Below are 19,012 nucleotides of genomic sequence, written 5' to 3'. Positions count from 1 at the left end.
CACTACAATAGGAATAAAAAGCACATTTTAAATATTTAAAGTGGCATAGATCAGTTATTTAAACCCTGAGATTTTGAGAATCATGTAGCGTTACAGCAAACATACTTTGATTTAATATTCAACTTAAAAGACTGCAAATCAGGAATCTGTATACCTATTCCTGCATATACAGACTACTACTACCATGTACAGCAGTTTCATTAGGCAATACTGTGCACTTCAAAAAGTAATCACTGTTCCAGTGACTTCCAAAAGTGTAGAAAAAAACTACTAACATTAGTATTAAACTTAGGAAACTCCCGTTACTAAGTCCAGCACCGTTTGTGCAACGGACATGAATGATGCCTCAAATCATGTCACTGTTGAGGATATGAATGCTATTATTTGTACAAGTGATCAGACTAACAATTTTCACTTTTTTATTTTTTTGTAAACATCTGCCAAAATATCCCACTGCTGTTTATTAAAGGAGGGACTAATGAAGGAATTTGGTCAAGGACCAGTAAGTAACCATATAGTAATCACCTAGAGCACCCCAGCAATGCACTACAAACCCATGTAAACACTTGCAACTGCACAACAATGCCCTTGCAATCATCCATAACACCTTAGCATAATGACGGTACGTTTTGCACAGACAAGCACCACTATATATATATATATATATATATATATATATATATATATATATATATATATAAAAAAAATCTATGCAAAGGGCATAGTTTTAAAATACTGACCTCTTGTGGTACAATACAGGACACACATCATGTTACCACAAAAAAGTGCTTATTTATTAAAATACAATAATTCAGTCAACACTTTCACACTTTCAAATAGCACTGAAAAAAAAAAAAACAGAAAAGGGCAAATCGTATTACATACCTGCAAGACACTTGCACAAAGTTAGGAAGGTGGGAGTTGATAACAGTCATAATCATGGGATGCAGTAACACAATTAACCACATGAACAAATTAAAATACTGTAGTGACTCATTTCTTCACATTGATTCAAACTTAATTTCTCTTTATTAGCGTACACCCATTTGTTTATCTTATAACTATGTAGATTAGTTTGTTTCTTACACAGATCTGTAGTCACTTTTTAATTCCTTCAAAGAGTTCTTAAACAGATAGTTCACCCAAAAATGAAAATTCTCTCATCATTTACTCACCCTCATGCCATCCCAGATGTGTGTGACTTTCTTCAGCAGAATACAAATGAAGATTTTTTAGATGAACATTTCAGCTCTGTAGGTCCATTCAATGCAAGTGAATGAGGACCAGAACTTTGAAGCTCCACAAAGCACATAAATGCAGCATAACATGTATTAATATGACTCCAGTGGTTTAATAAATGTCAATTTGGGTGAGAACAAACCAAAATAATAATAAAAAAAAAGAAAGGTGACTCGGGTTGTTCCTGTCTGGGTACTCAGGCTTACAGGCTCCATTTGGTTAGGATTAGAGTGGGGGCAAGGTTAAGGTATCTGCTGCCTGTCAGGAAAATACAGAGGCACCTTTGTACAATGGGCATTTGGTGCATGCGCAGAGTGCTAGATGGCTCTATAGAAAGTGTAATCGAGCTTGAAATCATGATAGCCTAAGAGACTGCTGATGTCAAGATGTAAAGTGAAAAAGGAGTTACATTTTGGCCTGTTCTCACTCAAATCGAATCGATTGCTTATGAAGACGGATTAAACCACTGGAGATTTATGGATTTATTGTATGCTGCCTTTGTGCATTTTGGAGCTTCAAAGTTTTGGTCATCATTCACTTGTATTATATGGACCAACAGAGCAGAAATATTCTTTTCAAAATCTTAATTTGTGTTTTGCAGATGAAAGAAAGTCATACACATCTGGGATGTAATGAGGGTGAGAAAATGTGAGTTTTCATTTTTAGGTGAATTATTCCTTTAATTCTAGTACAAAGACTCTTTAAATCAACAACATCCCATACAGAACCCAGTCAATGACAGACAGGCTTTTGGTATATAATAATCATGTATTAAAAGTGCAGTAAATACCCCAGTGATCACTTGTGTAACGGCCACAGTCCACTTTCTCCATTCCAATCAAGACCATGTGATCAGGAGTGACTTTACGCCCATTTTTAGCAGACTTAAGGTAGATGCGGTCAAAGCGACATCTGCTGACGTAAGGCACAGCCTTGTTGCTGTTTGCTTTAGTGTCCCAGGTGTATCTGCAGTGCTCCTGTTTGCCCAGTTGTTCCCATACATCACTGACACCTGGAGGCAAACCTCCAACCTTTACCACCTACACAGACATGACACAGATTTAAAGGGATAGTTCACCCAAAAATGACAATTCTCTGATTATTCACTCACAATTTGTTCCGAACCTGTATGACTCTCACTTTTCTATCAAAAAAAAAAAAAGAAAAAGATGTTGGTAGAACAGCTGTCTAAGTCACCATTCACTTTCATGGCTGGGAAAACACATCCAATGAAAGTAAATGGTGACTAAGGCTAATATTCTGCCTAAGATATCCTTTTGAATCCGAATACTGGACTCAGACATGTCTTGTTGCCTACCGGTCTCTGTATACAGCCTCTGAAGGCTGCAATTTTCAGCTTTCGGATACAGCCATAAATACACAATAAGTAAGTGCACCTATAAAGACTTTAATTTACCTCCGAGTCCCTGAGATTGGTGTCCCCACCAAAAATGACAGTGACATCATCTGGTGCTTCTCCTATTTTTTGAAAAACAACTCGCAGCTGTTTCATTCTCTCCTCTGATTGGTTTTTACAGCTTTCCAAATGTGAGGTCATCAAGCAGAGCTTCTGACCCAAGAAAGTCACCTTAATATTAAACCAGAGTCAAGAAATAAATGAATGTGTACTGTATATGTTGGAAGAGAGGCAGATAAACTGTGCAATAAAGAAATATAAAGATTAATGTATAGATATATCTGCTCCAATCAAGAAAAACAAGTAAGTTAATAAGTAAAAAGTAATTTAGCAGCAACTTTACTTATTACAAGGACAATCTCTTTGGAGCAGTTTGGAATTAAGTGCCTTGCTCAAGAGCACAATGTTGATGGCTTCTGGATCACTACTTGAGTAACTTGAACCAGCAAATGTCCAGTTACACCTATGCCATTCACCATGGGACAGTTCACCCAAAAATGAAAATTCTCGCATCATTTATTCACCCTCATGCCATCCCAGATGTGTGGCTTTCTTTTTTCTGCTCAACACAAACAAAGATTTTTAGAATGATATCTCAGCTCATTTAGACCATACAATGCAAATGAAGGGTACCCACAATTTTGAAGCTCCAAAAAGCACATAAAGGCAGCATAAAATTACTTCATACAACTCCAGTGGTTTAATCCATGTCTTCAGAAATTATATAATAAGTGTGGGTGAGAAACGTATCAGTATTTTAGTAATTTCTTACTATAAATCTTCTCTTTCACCTTCCTCATATTTTTCTTAATTTTTTTTGGTGATTCGCATTCTTTATGTATATCGCCACCTAGTGATCGGGGCTGGTCAAATGTGGAGATTTATAGTAAAAAAGGATTTAAATATTGACCTAGTTCTCCCGCACCCATTATATCGCTTCTGAAGACATGGATTTAACCACTAAAGTAATTTGGCTTGCTTTTATGCTGCCTTTATGTGATTTTTGTTTTTTTCCAGACACCATTCAGTTGCATTGTATGGACCTACAGAGATGAAATTCTTCTTCTTCAAAAAATCTTAATTTCTTTTCTGCAGAAGAAAGAAAGTCATTCACATCTGGGATGGCATGAGGTTGAGTAAATGGTGAGAGAATTTTCATTTTAGGGAGAACTAACTCCTTAATAACACTTTTGGATGATGCTTACAAACCACAAACTCACCCAAACTACTAACAGGTTTCTCATCATCTGTGTTGTGGGATAACATATGATCTCACTTTCCAAAAGCTTTACTCTTGATTTCTTCAGCATGATTCCTGTGAAGTATCCATCATCACTTCCTATGATGCCAGAGAATTGTTTTATGCATTAAATAATTCAGTGTTTAAGTAACTTAAGTGAGCACATAAAAAAATCCCTAAATCCCTTACCCTCAACAAACTGGTAGCTAACAGCACGTTTCTTAAGATACTGAATATAAACTGGAATGAGTTCTTGAAGTAAAACCACATCTGGCGTATATCTGCAAAAATAAATATGTTAATAAATAACAGTAACTTGTAAATGTAACATATTACATGAAAAAAAGAACATCTAGTGATCATCTAAGGAACTCACAGAGCTAGATATGAGCACAAGCCTCTGGCACGCTCAGCCTGATTCAATGTGTCCAAAGCGTCCACATTCCAGCTGACGACAGAAAGCTTGCTATCCTCGGTATCAGTTTGGGACACACCACTATCAGCCTGACTCGCTTTGGAGTTGCTGCTGGAACAGGTGGGCTCCTCCACTGTCAAATCAATACTGCAAAATTGAAATATCTGCATTAATAACATGCATTGGTGCTTTAGAGTAGATAGAACATATCCAGCCATCAATGGCTGAAATTCTGTCCTAACAAAACGTAATATAGAGAACATCACCAATCTGCCTTGTCCATCTTAAATTTCTTCTTTGATCCTGATGCATCAGCCATCTCAGTAGTCAAGTCCTTTCTCTTATTCCCAGACACATTTGTAGTTTCCTCTGTATCTTCAACATCAAAGACTGAATCCATATGAGCCTCAAAGAAAGAGTTCAATGCTCTCTGATAGAAACACATACAGTAAAGTGCACTTTTTAATAGGAACAGATGGAAACAGTGTACTAAAGTTTTATTTTAAATAAGAGAGGCTATACTTGTCTCCCTGTCTACAAATAAAATGGGTTTGCTTTAAACATTAAATCCTCTAAAATGTGTCTAAGGTACAGTAATATGCTAGTTGTGGCAAAGGTATACCTCCATATCCCAATCATTTTCTGCTAGATAACACTGAGCCACTGCACTATCCGACCCAGAAACAGAGGCAAACTGCTCGCAAAGACTCGTCCTCGTCTCCTCTAGAGAAGCCATTTGTTGTTGGTCGATGTGACAACCTGACATGACAGTGTTGGAAATGTTCACACTTCGCAGTTCAAATGTAACGGCGGGACATGGCGGGGTAAATACGTGCAACGAAAAAAATATTCCGGGTGTCTTAAAGGGATGTTCCGGGTTAGATGTAAACAATATGCATGTAAAAAATATTTTAGTATGATCAAATCAGTAACTAACCTTTTCTGTGAAAATCTGCATCCAAATTTTCAACTGTGTTGCCATGACGAAGTAAAGCTGTAAACACTAATACAACCATAAAACAAACATTTTAACAATTTTAAAGCTCAAATAATACACAGGTTTTATGTTTTTAGCGTTTTTATCCAATTATAAGTTTCAAATTTCTGCCTTTAAATCCAAAAAAAAAAAAAAAAGAAAGTATAATAACAAATATAATTGGCTACACTCACTTCCATTGTGCCAAGTTGTAATCTCTTTTTTTTTTTTTTTTAAGAAAAGGATGAACTAGTTAAAATTATTATTATTATTATTTATAATTTTGTGTGGTAATCAACATGATTCTGCAAATGCTTCCGACTCAGCTTAACTTATTTTAAACCCGGAATAGTCATTTCAATTAACCAAGAGTGGAAAAACGTATGTCTCTTATTTGTTTCTGGCATTGAATACATGTTGTTGTTTTTTTTTTTGGGGGTTCATAATTGTTATTATTTATTTTATTTTTACTGTATTTTTCGAGATATTACTGCCTGTTATTGCATTGTTTCTTTGCGTTTAGTAAAATAATTAAATAAACTCAAGACTTGTGGTCGAGCGACTTGCTTCATTCAAACTATACAGGTAATCGCAACTAAGTATTATTAGCGTACTTTTTATAATAAACTTAGCATCCAGACAGTACTCGTTCAAATGAGAAACTATTATTTTTGACTAGTGGCTTTCCGGAAACATTTAAACGCAGCATTGAACGGATTCACTTTACATTTATATAATAAAAGTCTGCACAGGCGAAAGGTTCATCTTTAAGCTTCTAATATTATTCTTAATTTGCTTGATATAGTTCACCTATGCAGGGGAAATCAACGTGAATTTTTATGATTTTCACATCTAAATAAGTTTCAGAAATAAGACTGAATTTACAGTAGAGAAAAACAATCAACTTAATTTGTTTACTATTTGGGCTACCTTTCAAACTTTCCCAGAGTGAACCTGCTTTTCACTGTGTTTTGGCACCTGCGAAATTAGCAATGGTTTCCTTGTCTGTAAATTCATTAAAACAGATCATGCGCATGGTGGTGGACAGCCCTGGATTAGACAGGGTTTTAAATATGTTAAATGTCACTCGAAGTCTCTGCACCCTTGAATGAAGTCTTGACTGGATATACACAAGTTGAAATGCGCACAAACCGAACCAGTTCAACCTGCGACAAGCATAATAAGCCGTTCGTGTTGTGACCAGGTTGAAATAGTCTCTTGCTGCCCCTGGGAGATTTGTGTGTGAGGTGAAATTGGAGGAGCAACACCAACCGATGAGGAGGACGGACAGCCTGAAAGCAAAAACAAATGAACGAACGATACCCGGACCGATGTGATCTCCACTGCTGCCATCATGTACACTGAGAGGAGCGCCTGGAGTCAGCGTCTACATCAATATAACGTCAGGTCCTTCGCTGTATATGTTTGAATTTCTAAGTAATTTCATATTAGAGTAATATTAAAGTCATAAATCCTGTGAAATAACACAAATAGAAGTGTGGGAATTAGAGACCAACATTTTTTACATCAAACTATCTTCAATTAGGGGAGGTCGACTAGACATTAATATTGTGATTGGTTGTTGTTTTAATGAAAGACGCAATTCTTAAATTAACTGAGACGCAACTTCTTGGAGAACGTGTTTGCGTGATTAAAAGTGATAGTCAGCACAGTTAAACCTTCTGCAATAAGTTTCGTCTCGTTGATAATGAAGTACATTTATGTCCCGCTGCTGTTTCAGTCATCAAAGCGCCGCATCAACGATTCAAGACGATCACTGTTGGACGTTAAATTCTCTGCTGTCAATAATGTTCCCATTTGTGATGTGCTTTGGAGAGATTCAATTATTTTTCTGATTCTGTCTGACACTGCTTAAATAAATTGTTGCATTAGAAAAGGTTTAAACTGCTTGATGTCGTGAGATGTGTACCCGCATCAGTCGTTTGCAGTTCTGCGCTATTGAATGCGCAGCCAAGACCACCATAAGACTCCCAAGTATGGAGGACGAAATGTGACAATTTAAAAAAAATAAATAAATAAATAAATATATCCTCAAATACATGTAAAGAAAAATGTGTACATATCAATTAATACATGTTAAAATCTGACATACATAAGCATTTTTACTTTTATTTTCTTATTTTTGTATAATTGCATTTATAATATGCATGAATTTATTTGTACATTTATTCATTATTTATTTATACATATATTTAATTCTACATTTTTCAATTTACACTTTCATATATTTCCACATTTATTTATTTATACATTTCTGTGTCCGTATGGTAATGAGGGTGGTGTGCTTTATCCCTGAGGCATGTCAAGCTCAGAGAGCTCCAGTGTGGAGCTTGGAGGCCACAGGGACATGTTGTGGTTGACAAAAATGGAGTACAATTGAATCATTGTCACAGATGGGCATGCATTAATAGATTGTAAAATGTACCTTGGCTGTGAGTTGAGCGAGTTTAATAGGAAATACATTTTCTGAATTGAATGAATGACGTAGAGGTCTTAATTCAAAATCTTATATCACTGCTGTTTAACACAACGTATAACTAAGTACAGACTATGCTGGGATTTCTAAAATGTCTGGGACTCTAAAAATCTGAACAGAAACTGCAACTCCAACTGATCTGATAACAGACACTTTGACATTGTCAAAACAGGATGTGCACATGAAATGATCCAGAATCATATTGAAATCAAACATGTGGATGTTGGCGATAAGAGTTTGCCAACTAGGTATAGCTGAACTAGGCAGCTCAGCCCAGCGAGGGTGGCAAAAGGGCAGGGGAGAGATAGAGAGAGTGGCACATGGCTATTCAGTTTGAACTATCACTGCCAGATCAACATGTTATTAATAGTAACCAAACTACTCTCCTTCGGTCTACCCACCCTATCCCTCCACTTTACAGTAGGCTACGAGTCCACTGGCTCAGAAGAGAAAATCTGCTCAATGCCCACATTGCTGACAATACTAGACAGTTGCTACTTTGGGGCACGTCACTAACATGAATAGCAAGCGTTATTGTCTACCAGATTGCTTTCTGTATACTACCCAGTCAAAAAAGTAATCATATATATGCACAGTGATGGGAAAGATCATCAATGTATTTACACAGGAATGAACGTATCACACACTGTAAAGTTGTGCAGAACTGAAATTCAAAAAGATGCTTAACGCGCCCATCTAGAGGACACATGGCACATGGTAATCAAGAGTCCTAATTCATTTTCAATTGGAGAGAGGCAATAGGAGGCAGGAAAATTGAAATGCTTAAAATACAACATGTATTTGTATTTACCTATATTCTTTTCCAATATACTGGATACTGATTGGATATTGATTACTAAAGAGTAACAATATCCAGTGAAACACAACACAACCTGTCATTCTCATACATGTAGGTACCGGTATACTTGTATTAACAAAGTTGAGGGTATATTTTTTGTGTTTTTAAAATGTTGACTGTCATTATCCAATAGGTAATCAAGATGACTCAACAGAGTTTATAGTGCATTCTCTCTTCTTATCCAAAGTTGAGAGATGGAGGTGGTTTTGAGGTCATGAAAATTTCAGGAACCACACGGAATGGTTTTATGAATAGAACACTTTTTATATGTATTTGAAGATATAGTTAATTATTTTTTAATATGGTCACATTTCATCCTCCATAAGCAAGTTCTGTAGTTACACTGAAGCTCATCATTTTGCATTCAGGATATGCATCTGTGGTTTTGTGCCACTGTATTGAAGCCTTTATTTTTTCTGACTGATAGTTTTGTGCTATGAGATTTATAATTATTAGGACAATATTTTTGTAGAATATTCATTAGTTACCATGTTGAAATACTGTGCTTAGTGTCCGTATATCCTTCAGAAATGTGTCTGCTCGGGGTCACAAGAACCGCCGATTAGTTGATGATAAAAAGTGGTAGTTTTGCACATCCCTAGTTTTAATATACTGACACACAAATTCAAAGAAGCGTTCAAACTTTTGATTGATAGTGTAGATGTATTACAATTAAAATATGTATGGCAGTCTCATATTCTTATATTTTTTTTTGAAAAGTCATTAAATGTTTTTTTCCATTCCTCAACTAGGACAATTTTTTTCTCACTCTTACTGATTAACAGATACAAGAATGCTGCTAAACTCGGAGAAGACATACTCATAACTGCACAGGTTTTAAAAACAAGGAAGGACTTTGCCATTTACAACTGTATATCTCATTATCAAAGAAAATCTAAAGCCAGTAGCTCAGGGAAAACACACCAAGCACCTTGGCAACTAATGACATACATGTCATGTAAATATTACATTTTCTTGATGGTATATAATAAACTCCAACATAAAAATGTTTCTCACTTTGTTAAGATATGTTCAGCAGTGTTTATTTCAAACAAAGGGTACATAAAAGACAAAAACATCCACCTTCCCTTTAGCTATGAACTTAAAATTTCAAAGTGGGCAATAAAGTATTGATTTTATGCCATATGACCCAATGAAGATCGCTTACAGATACAAGTCCCCAAGCACTGCAATAATTTGTACTCAGAACAGGGCTTTCTACTAAAGAAAAACAAATCTAATGATCCATTTCAAGATCTCCACAAAATGTCTCATTAGGTACATGAGCTTGAACATTAGTCTCCCATCACATACCCACCACCAAAGATCAAATCTGTTATCAGTAGCTTGTAGGTATATAGTGCTTAATTGGTGACCATTACCATCCCAACCCCAAGAAAAAAAAACAGCATCAGAAATCCTCCAACAGACGTGACAGTTTATGTCAGCGTTCTTGCATATACATCACACCCCACACCTCCGTCCCCTTCATGCACCACCCCTCCAGAAATTGTAAAAAATATATCAAATAAGGTTTGTCATATTATAGGCAAGGAATGACACAAATTAAAATGTCCAGCAAAAACTAAGGCAGTAACTGAGAATGAGAAGCAATGCCTACAACAAATGTGTTTTAACAAATATTGTTCAACTTCTAAATAGAAGCCTTTTAAGGAAGACTACCCAGGCACTTTTGTCCTATGTCACTGGTAGTTGTTACTCATGTAATCCCTACTATAATTTTCCTAATATTAGAGACAATATAACTATCCCTTCATGACACTGATGTTAAAGCCAGTCCAATGCAAGAGGACCACATTTGAGATATCTCTGTCATTGGTTTCCATTTTGTTGGTCATATTGTGGGGGGATTTCCTTAATGGAAAGAGCTCCTTTGGTGACTGGTATTGACGACGGTGCAGCTCCAGGAGAACAACCACTCAAAATCAATGTTCATGCAGCAAAAAAATAAAATAAAAATCACACAGAGGGTAAATGAGGTGAACCAAACAAAGATTGGTTGGAGGGGTTTAAAAAAACAAAAACAAAACTAAATCTCAAGATGAAAATGAGTGGTTAACAAAAAGGAGAGTTCCAAGCACAAGTTCAATTCTATTCAACTGTGGGATGTGTAGATAAGGACAACTTGCTTCAAGGCCTTGAAGGGTGTCTTCCATGTGTTTCTCCTAGTCAGGCATGTATGGACGGAGGTGGTCCTCGATGTCTCCAACCCCCCAACAAGTGAGCTGGTCCTGCGGCAGGTAGAGACAGAGGCTGCACAACTTGAAAACTGTGAGCTTGGTTTTTGGAGTCTGTAGAAGGAAGTAAATATTAGAGCTTTGTAAGGTGTATTATTTTTATGTAATCTTTACTCTTCAAGTTTTTTGGAACTAACCTGTAAGTGCTGTCTGTCCATGAAGAGAAAGACAGACTGATTGGGGTTGTTCATAACCATGCCAGCCTTGTCCTTCCGACTAACAGCATGCAAAAACTGTTTTTCATAGTCTCCGTGGTGAAATTCAAACTTGGCCTGTGAACATACAAATGTAACTATTTTGAGTCTTATTTTACATTTACAGTCTTCGATCTGTAAATTGATTTTGACAATTTCTAAAGAAAAGATTGGCATTTGCCTGTGCTAAACTGGTCGCCTCAATTATAGTGTTTTGAGTGGTTGCTGGAAAAGGCTCTGAAATTAAAATTAGAATATTTTCGAATTTAAGATAAAATGCACCTTTGAATGCATTTTTAGATGTGTGTCAAGCACTAACAATGACTTTGGAGGTCTTTGACCATTGCTCGCTTATCAGTGTCTTGGGATCCAAGCTGTTTAGTTCTGTTGTGCTCCATCTGGCATCCTGTCTGAACAGCGCTTATTGCAGAACTGGGCTTCAGATACACGCCGTTACCATGGTGAGGCAGAGTATGAGCCGCAAATCCTGCTTCACAATCCAGCCAACTAGCACTACTATCTGGGAATATTACTACTGTACATACAACTAAAAACATTGTAGTCCAGTTGCACTGGTATACGGTACAAGACCAAGTTAACAGAACTGTCTAGTGAAGCATTCTTTTCTGATTTTATTTATTTATTTATTTATTTTTTTACTTGAAGATTGAGAATATGAACTGGCAAAATCTTCCAGGTTTAATGATTTAAAAAATTAGGGATGTACACAGATAGTAGACATTCAGTGAACAATTTGACACGCCACTATTCAAATACCAAAATCAGTATTCAGTTATTTCACATGTGCAATGGAGGTTTGGAACCTGACCCCTGTTTCGGGCTGAGTTTGGGTCAGTTTTTGAATCATAGGGCGAGTTAGGGGCGGTTCACGTGTTTTTGCGGGCATCTGTGCCGTTTTTAAATTGTTTTTCAATGCAAGGACGCGTTGCACAGCATTACAAAGTATTTTTTTGCAGCGTCTCATGCAGGGCCACCACCTTTTTAAGATGCTGTGTCAGATTAAAAAGGACTTACATTTTTATGAATGCATTTCGAGACACTGGTGTTCTGTTTCATTCCTTCCGCTGAGTCTAGCTTTTTTTAGCACAAGGTTTGCAAAGACTCGACATTCTGAAGACATTCAGGTGCAAAGAGCAAAGGTTGCAAAAATATTACTTTGTCACACAATTTGAATATAAATTAATTATATCAGCCCAATTGACAGCCCTAGTAAGCATGTTGCTATGCAGTTGCTAGGGTGTACTTACTGGCCCAAGTCAAAAGAGCCCACCCCCAGTCTATATGACACTGTTTACCCCTGTATTAAGACGCATCTCGGGTGATGTGATCACGTGTGGTCAGGCAAGACACATGGCTGTTTACACCTGGTCGCTTAAATGTGTCTCTTGACTACTTGTGATGGAATTTCAAAGGGAGGGTCTCTGATTACATCAATACAAACAATCAATCACTATGTCAGTGTGTTACTGCATGATAATAAAGCGCAAATAAGACCGGCACTCTGTTTCTCTTAGGTGCATCTGAAATGCAACATTTCAAGCAGAATTCTCTATTTTTGTGGAGTACTACATTACAGGATATTCAGATGTTCATGCTTGTTATCAGTCTCCCTGAATGTTGATATCAGACTAGGGCTGGGACGATTAATCAACGTCATCAATTACAGAAATACGTTGATTTGCATAACATGCGTCGGTGCGTCGCAATGCAATAATTAAAATGGCATCAACCGGTTTAAGCATGGATTCCCCAAAGAACAAACTGCAGCTAAAAAAAACTTGCCCATGGTGATCTAAAGCGTGGGAGTATTTTAGCCAGACCCAACAATGTGGTGCTATGTAAGCTATGCAAATTAGAAATGGCTTATCACAGCCGTACAACTGCCATGAACGAACACTTAAGCGAAAGCATCCCGGATCGCTTGTCAAGACAGCAGCACCGCAAGTCCTGTTTACTTTTTGTCCCCACCCACCCAAACATGATATAGTATTACAACAGGTGTTTCTGTTAGTAGTAGTCACATAAAATAGATTTTCTAAATGTTTCCTCATCGCCCCCATGTTAAAAGTAATTTCTGCACCGCTGCTAACGTAACTTTACACCATGCGTCATCTAATTTTGTTATTTGGCCGTTTTATATTTTCTGTTTACTTTAAACGGCCATGCAGCCCTCTACATTGAGAGTAAATCACTCTCATATGCGAGTACATTTCGAACTATGCGACCAAAATACATCAGTTATTAGTCACTGGCAAGTACATTTTTACATTTTACTTGCCAGTGATAGAGTTGTGTAGTGTCCGAGGCCCCTTTACTGAATAAAAAGCAGTTGATTAAGAAGCTGGATTCAGCCTCGTCTTTCCCTGCATGATGTCTCATGAGCGCGGAGGAAAAAGCACCTGTGTCTCATTCAGTTGAGCATCTCGGAACCACACTGCTGACAGCAGCTCTCTTGAGCGTGTGTAAAGATGAACCACTTGTCAAGCGCACTTGCGCATGCCTCTGTAGGCGGCATGCAATCAAACTCTCGCGAAAATATAAACAAGGTATAAACGGATTCGTTTTGTGAACGCAAAATGCTCGTTTCACTTAACGGCCATGTAATGTCAAATATCCGTGGTCATTGTCGGTTTATTCACACAGTTTAATAATTAGGCAGTGAGAGAGAGGAGATGCCCTGCTCGATTTCTGTGGAGATGATCAAATACAAGAAACTGAATCTCAAAGTCTTCCCTCATGAGAAATAAGGGCTTGTGAGTTAATCAGAGAGCCTTAAAATAATGTGTGAAAGTGAAGAATTTAAGGCAGAAATATTTTACTATTGCATAATATAATAGCTATATAGGTTAGCTGGGTTACAAAAGAAAACAAAACATTGAAAGTCCAATGGATCAAAAGTAAATCGGACAAATAAGAAAAATATATTTTAGTTATTCAGACATATTTTGATAATTAAAATATAATTTTTATTATGTTATTTTACTGTCATTCATACGTTTTTGAAGCCTGAAAAGGAAATCATATACCCTTATTTTATTATATGACCCAGCTAAATTTGTATAAATGACTTAGTGAGTTTTGTATTGTAATTAATCATCATATTCTTGAAACACCTTAAACAGACATTTAATCATCATAGTCTTAAACAGTAATCATAGTCATAATTGCAATTATTTGTTTGACAATTAATTGTCAGCCAAATTTCACAATCGTGACCCCTAATTTTCATTATTAGGTTCCTACCTTGTGAATTGTTTTGTTACAAATGTTTCTTTTACTGACAGTTGATTAAGAATGCACAAGTTTTAGTTATTCTTGTTAGAAAAACATTTGAGTTACTCAAATTGCACTACTTTTACTGTAAAATGATTTTATGTTGGACTGCTAAACTCGAGGTTGCACAATGTTTTGATATTCCTCCTGAAAGTGACTTGAATTTTACATTTGTTTCATTTATTTTGTTTTTGGATTGCTAAATGTTGATTGCACTTTCTTTTTACTCGAATTGAACAAGTTCTTACTTAAAATCACTCCAATATAAAATTATGTAATCCAACAACAAAATAAATGAAACAAATGTAAAATTCAAGTCACTTTCAGGAGGAATATCAAAACATTGTGCAACCTCAAGTTTAGCAGTCCAACATAAAATCTGGGGTGGCTGTGGCTCAGGTGGTAGTTAGGTGCAGCCCTGTATCAGACACACTAAAGATGATCCGTAGAGGTCTACAGTTCTGCGGGACAAAAAATAAGATTTCTTGCAGCTTGGGATTACATTTCAGAATTGAAGGTGGTAGTGGATGGTGCTTCTAATGAGTGGTGTTCAGAAGCGGGTGGTCAGAGAACAGCCTGACAAATCCCATGTGGATATCTTCTTGCATCATTTTTAATGCATACTTATTTAATTCACAGTTTATTTTTGATAAAAAATAAACAGAAAATACGATGTAAAAATGGGCACACAACACATTTATCAATTATAAAATATTTAGAGCAGACCAAGCAGAGTCAACAGGGCTTAAGAAAGGCAAAGAAAACATGTGAAACCTAGACTGGAAAATTGTCAATTTAGTGTTAAGAAATAAACCTCAGGCAAGTCATTTAATAACAGCAATAACAGACAAATAAAAACTTTCTTTGTTCAAAAATGTTCAGTTCGGGTGGTTATTTCCTTTTAAAGTCAATTGTAAAAGTTTGAACTCTTGTTTTAGCACAGTGGTTGATTGACAGGTGAAGTGGGGCGGTGCTTCGCTGCTGTCCGGGGTGCATACAGGAAAGATAGCGTTTACACCTCAAATGTGATGTGGTCACATGAGTTTTTGACTACCTCTGTATGTGGTTTTTGTAATCCGCTCACAAAACATTTGCACCCCGTTAACACCTGAATTGAATGCAGACCACTCGTGATCGGATCACCTGAAGCGCATCTTAATACCAGGTGTAAACGGAATCTATGATATTCTCTCCTACAAGTTAAGTCTATTGAATCTTTTTTGCCCGTTTTATCATCCCCTATCACATCTCCTCCACAAGTATTTATGTCAGTTGCACAAACAGTGCGGGGTGAGTTAAATGCCAAAGTTTAATACTTAGGGTTAGAGGTTTGTTCAAATCCCTGACCCAAAGGATGAGCAATTGTTATGCTTTTAAGACAGGAGAAAACCATACCTGAACAGGCCTGAATGGTTCATGTTCAGCCCCTTTCCATCTGGAGAACAGGAGACAGACAATCTTCTCAATATCATTGCGGGGCCAAAGGATAAAGTCCATCTCCTGGGTACAACCTATCACGTCCTATTCAGATTCAGAAACAATGATGAGACATTCAATTTCTGGACTAGATACAGCATTACGATAGTAATGCAGCTGGAAATAGCTCAATCTTTAACTGACACTGCTGAAAGAGAACCAGTTTGTGTCACAATACTTACTCGACGCATTGACTGGTAACGAGGCGCATGCAACTGCACAACATCTTTTTGGAGAAGTTCTAAAGAACTCTCCAATGAGTAGCTCGAATCCTTCACGCCTTTTAGGATATTTTCCTCATAGTTGTTGGTCATCACAGGTACCACCTCAGCTACTTCGAAGAGCGCGGACTTCTTTTTCTGTAAAAGTGGTACAAAAGCACATTAGAATGATCCCTGACATGACAAAAAGACAAGAATTAAAAACCTGACAGCACATGTCCCAGAAAGCACACGTACGTCTTTGAGATGTGGTTTTTTATCTTTTCATCTGGAAAGCATCACAATCTAATAAACATCTGCTAAACATCTTAAAAAGATCAGATTTTCAAAGCATGCATGACTCCAAGACATCTGCTTAATGTCTTATTAACATCAGAGATGAAACATCATATAGATGCATTGCTAAAAAATACGTCTTCCAGATGTGAACACACATCAAATCGATATCTGGGTGATGTACGTGTGATTTCAGGGGAACATCATGCAGACATCTATTTGATGTGTGTATTTACACCTGGAATACATATTTTTAAGGTTGTTTCCTCATCTGACATTCAGCAGATGTCTTTTGAGACATTTACACTTTAGAATGTTTGTAAATTTTTCAGATTTGTATTAGATTGTGATGCTTTCCAGGTGAACAGATCAAAAGAGATGTAGAGATGTATGTGTGCTAACTGGAATGCTTATTCAAAGCATGTATTCCAAAATAAAATGTACCTTTTCCTTGAATACGAAGGCAATGTAGATCTTGAAGTCAAACTGATCAGCCAGAGATTCTCTTTTCTTTCGTAGCTGGGCTCGGAGTCGGTTTCTCGTTTGATTCCTTCGAGAATTTGGGTCTCCCATTGTTACTGACAGTAATAATGGTTCTTATGCAGACTTTTTCTGTCTTTTTGTTTTCTTTACTAAGTGGCTTTTCAAAACCTTTTAAAAACTAATGAAAGCTATAACCAAGCACTACCTGCAGCACATACTAATTCGAATTAAGGAATAAAGTTAGCTAAAACAAATCAAGTCATTTTCAGATCAATGTGGGTAGTGCTCGTGTGCCATGTAAATTTGCAATATATTCCTGATAAATTACGTTTCCGTTGGTTATACCATTTTTATTTTTTTTAACAAAAGGCCGAACAGTCTACGTGTAAATAATGGAACCCGCTGGTATAAAACGACTCAATCCAAATATTAAATCGTTATATGGTCGACTGTGTTTTAGCACTGAAATAAGGCAAGGTGACACATGCCTGCTTCACTGAAAAACCATTCAGAGATTTTGTACGTGATTGTGTGTGTGAAAGGGGTCAGATCCCTGGCTTTGTTAAATAAACCTTGCTTAACGTTATCTAAAAAGCTGACAGAGAGACTTGACTATTATTGCGGACTTTGGAAAGTCTCTTCCATGATCGATTCTTCTGGTTTGTATCCATGTCTTTGTATAATAAACGTCTCATAAAAGCACATCTGAATGACAAGTGAGAAAGACAACCATGGCAGAGAAATGCAGATGCCATGAGATATTGGCACGGAGTAAGAACACGGAGTTTGCTGGACATTTTGGGGTTTAAGGACATAAAATGGGCCCGTGAACCGTTCTGCCACGGTTGAGTGTCATTGCGAGGCTCTGTTTTGTGGCTGGCTAGCAAACTAATGCTAGCTAAGCTAAATAAACGATTTGCCACTAACTGACAACCTGGTTGAAGGGAGCTACATCTCTTGCGGGTCCTATATGAGTTTAATATCTACAAGGGCAGTCAAGCTAATATTAATCAATGGTCTGACAGTTACATTTTGTTTTTGCCCTGTTATTTATCTCGAGCTAGCAGATATTGGCTTTGACGCGTGGCTGGCTAACTGGCTAGCTATTATGTCTCCTCATTTTCTCGAGCTTTCTTCCAAGCCCGTTGCGAACCGAGCAAGCACCGCAAAACGATCCTAACAAGAAACCCACGTCTTAGTACACAGATCTCAGTGCAATAAAAACCTGCCCCCACTGGAGGTTTAGCTGGATGGTCTTCGTTTGTTTTCGATCTTTACTACAGTCGTCACACACCCGAATGCCATGTCAAGATAAACTGACAAACTGACCGAAATTCTCCGTTCTCTCAGGTGACAGACGGCGGGATCTGCATCGCGGTGGACCCATAATGATGGAGGGAAAGGGTGAAATGTCTTTCAAGTGTTTCGGTCCGTTGATCTGCGTTTGTCAGGAAAATAACAAGCGCTCCTCGCTGAACAAACAACTCAAAATGGCCGACGCACTTTACGCAGCTGTGCACATGTGACAGGGAGGAGGAGGGAGGGAGCACATCATTCACACATCACACCTCACCTTTTTTTATTACTTTATTCCTTTTTTTAACAATAGAATTATTGGCTGTTAAAACGTGAAGAAAAAAAAAGAAAAAATCAAGGCACATACATTAAAACATAAAATGACAAGACAAAGGTATTAAAACTGTAATGAGGAAAACAACAACAACAAAGAGGGATCTTTTTACTTCTAACCGCCCAATTTCCCTGATCCAGCTAGATGTAAACATTTTGGCTAAACTGATTAAGTTATGCCATCTCTTATACATATAGATCAGGTAGGGTTTATTCGGGGCAGTAGCTCTTCTGATAACATTAGGCGTTTCATCAATATTATGTGCTCAGTAGCGAATGATCTCTGGTCGCTGCCATCGACGCCAAAAAGGTGTTTGATATGGTAGAATGGGATTTCTTTTTTAAGATTTTGGAACTGTATGGGTTCGGGAGTACATTTATTGGTTGGATTAAGTTACTTTATACACGGGTAGTTGACAAATGGCCAAGAAAAAGTACTTTTTTTTGGAAAACATAACTTTTTAAGAAAAAATATATATATTTATGGAGTATGAAAACTGTAGTTTCAGAAAATAGTAGTGGTCACTCATTTTGTCAA

At 37.1% G+C, this 19,012-nt stretch overlaps 2 protein-coding genes across 2 annotated transcripts; both read right to left on the bottom strand.

Annotated features, from left to right (window-relative positions):
- Positions 1 to 790: 790 nt before the first annotated feature.
- Positions 791 to 5,128, bottom strand: tdp2b (tyrosyl-DNA phosphodiesterase 2b). The gene is made up of 7 exons (XM_052136777.1): positions 4,934 to 5,128; positions 4,578 to 4,741; positions 4,273 to 4,458; positions 4,086 to 4,177; positions 3,877 to 3,995; positions 2,657 to 2,827; positions 791 to 2,279 (listed from the first exon to the last, which is right to left on the bottom strand). Exons 1-7 carry the CDS (start codon positions 5,075 to 5,077, stop codon positions 2,004 to 2,006), a joined length of 1,152 nt encoding a protein of 383 aa, XP_051992737.1. The 5' UTR covers positions 5,078 to 5,128; the 3' UTR covers positions 791 to 2,003.
- Positions 5,129 to 9,646: 4,518 nt separating this feature from the next.
- Positions 9,647 to 18,349, bottom strand: LOC127651075 (uncharacterized protein C6orf62 homolog). The gene is made up of 5 exons (XM_052136783.1): positions 16,807 to 18,349; positions 16,048 to 16,224; positions 15,785 to 15,910; positions 11,039 to 11,173; positions 9,647 to 10,955 (listed from the first exon to the last, which is right to left on the bottom strand). The coding sequence occupies exons 1-5, from the start codon at positions 16,933 to 16,935 to the stop codon at positions 10,830 to 10,832; spliced, it is 693 nt and encodes a 230-aa protein (XP_051992743.1). The 5' UTR covers positions 16,936 to 18,349; the 3' UTR covers positions 9,647 to 10,829.
- Between the last annotated feature and the right edge of the window lie 663 nt (positions 18,350 to 19,012).

Source organism: Xyrauchen texanus, chromosome 10 (assembly GCF_025860055.1).
Source record: "Xyrauchen texanus isolate HMW12.3.18 chromosome 10, RBS_HiC_50CHRs, whole genome shotgun sequence".
Taxonomy (NCBI): Eukaryota; Metazoa; Chordata; class Actinopteri; order Cypriniformes; family Catostomidae; genus Xyrauchen; species Xyrauchen texanus.
This window is presented reverse-complemented; position numbering and strand designations above follow the sequence as displayed.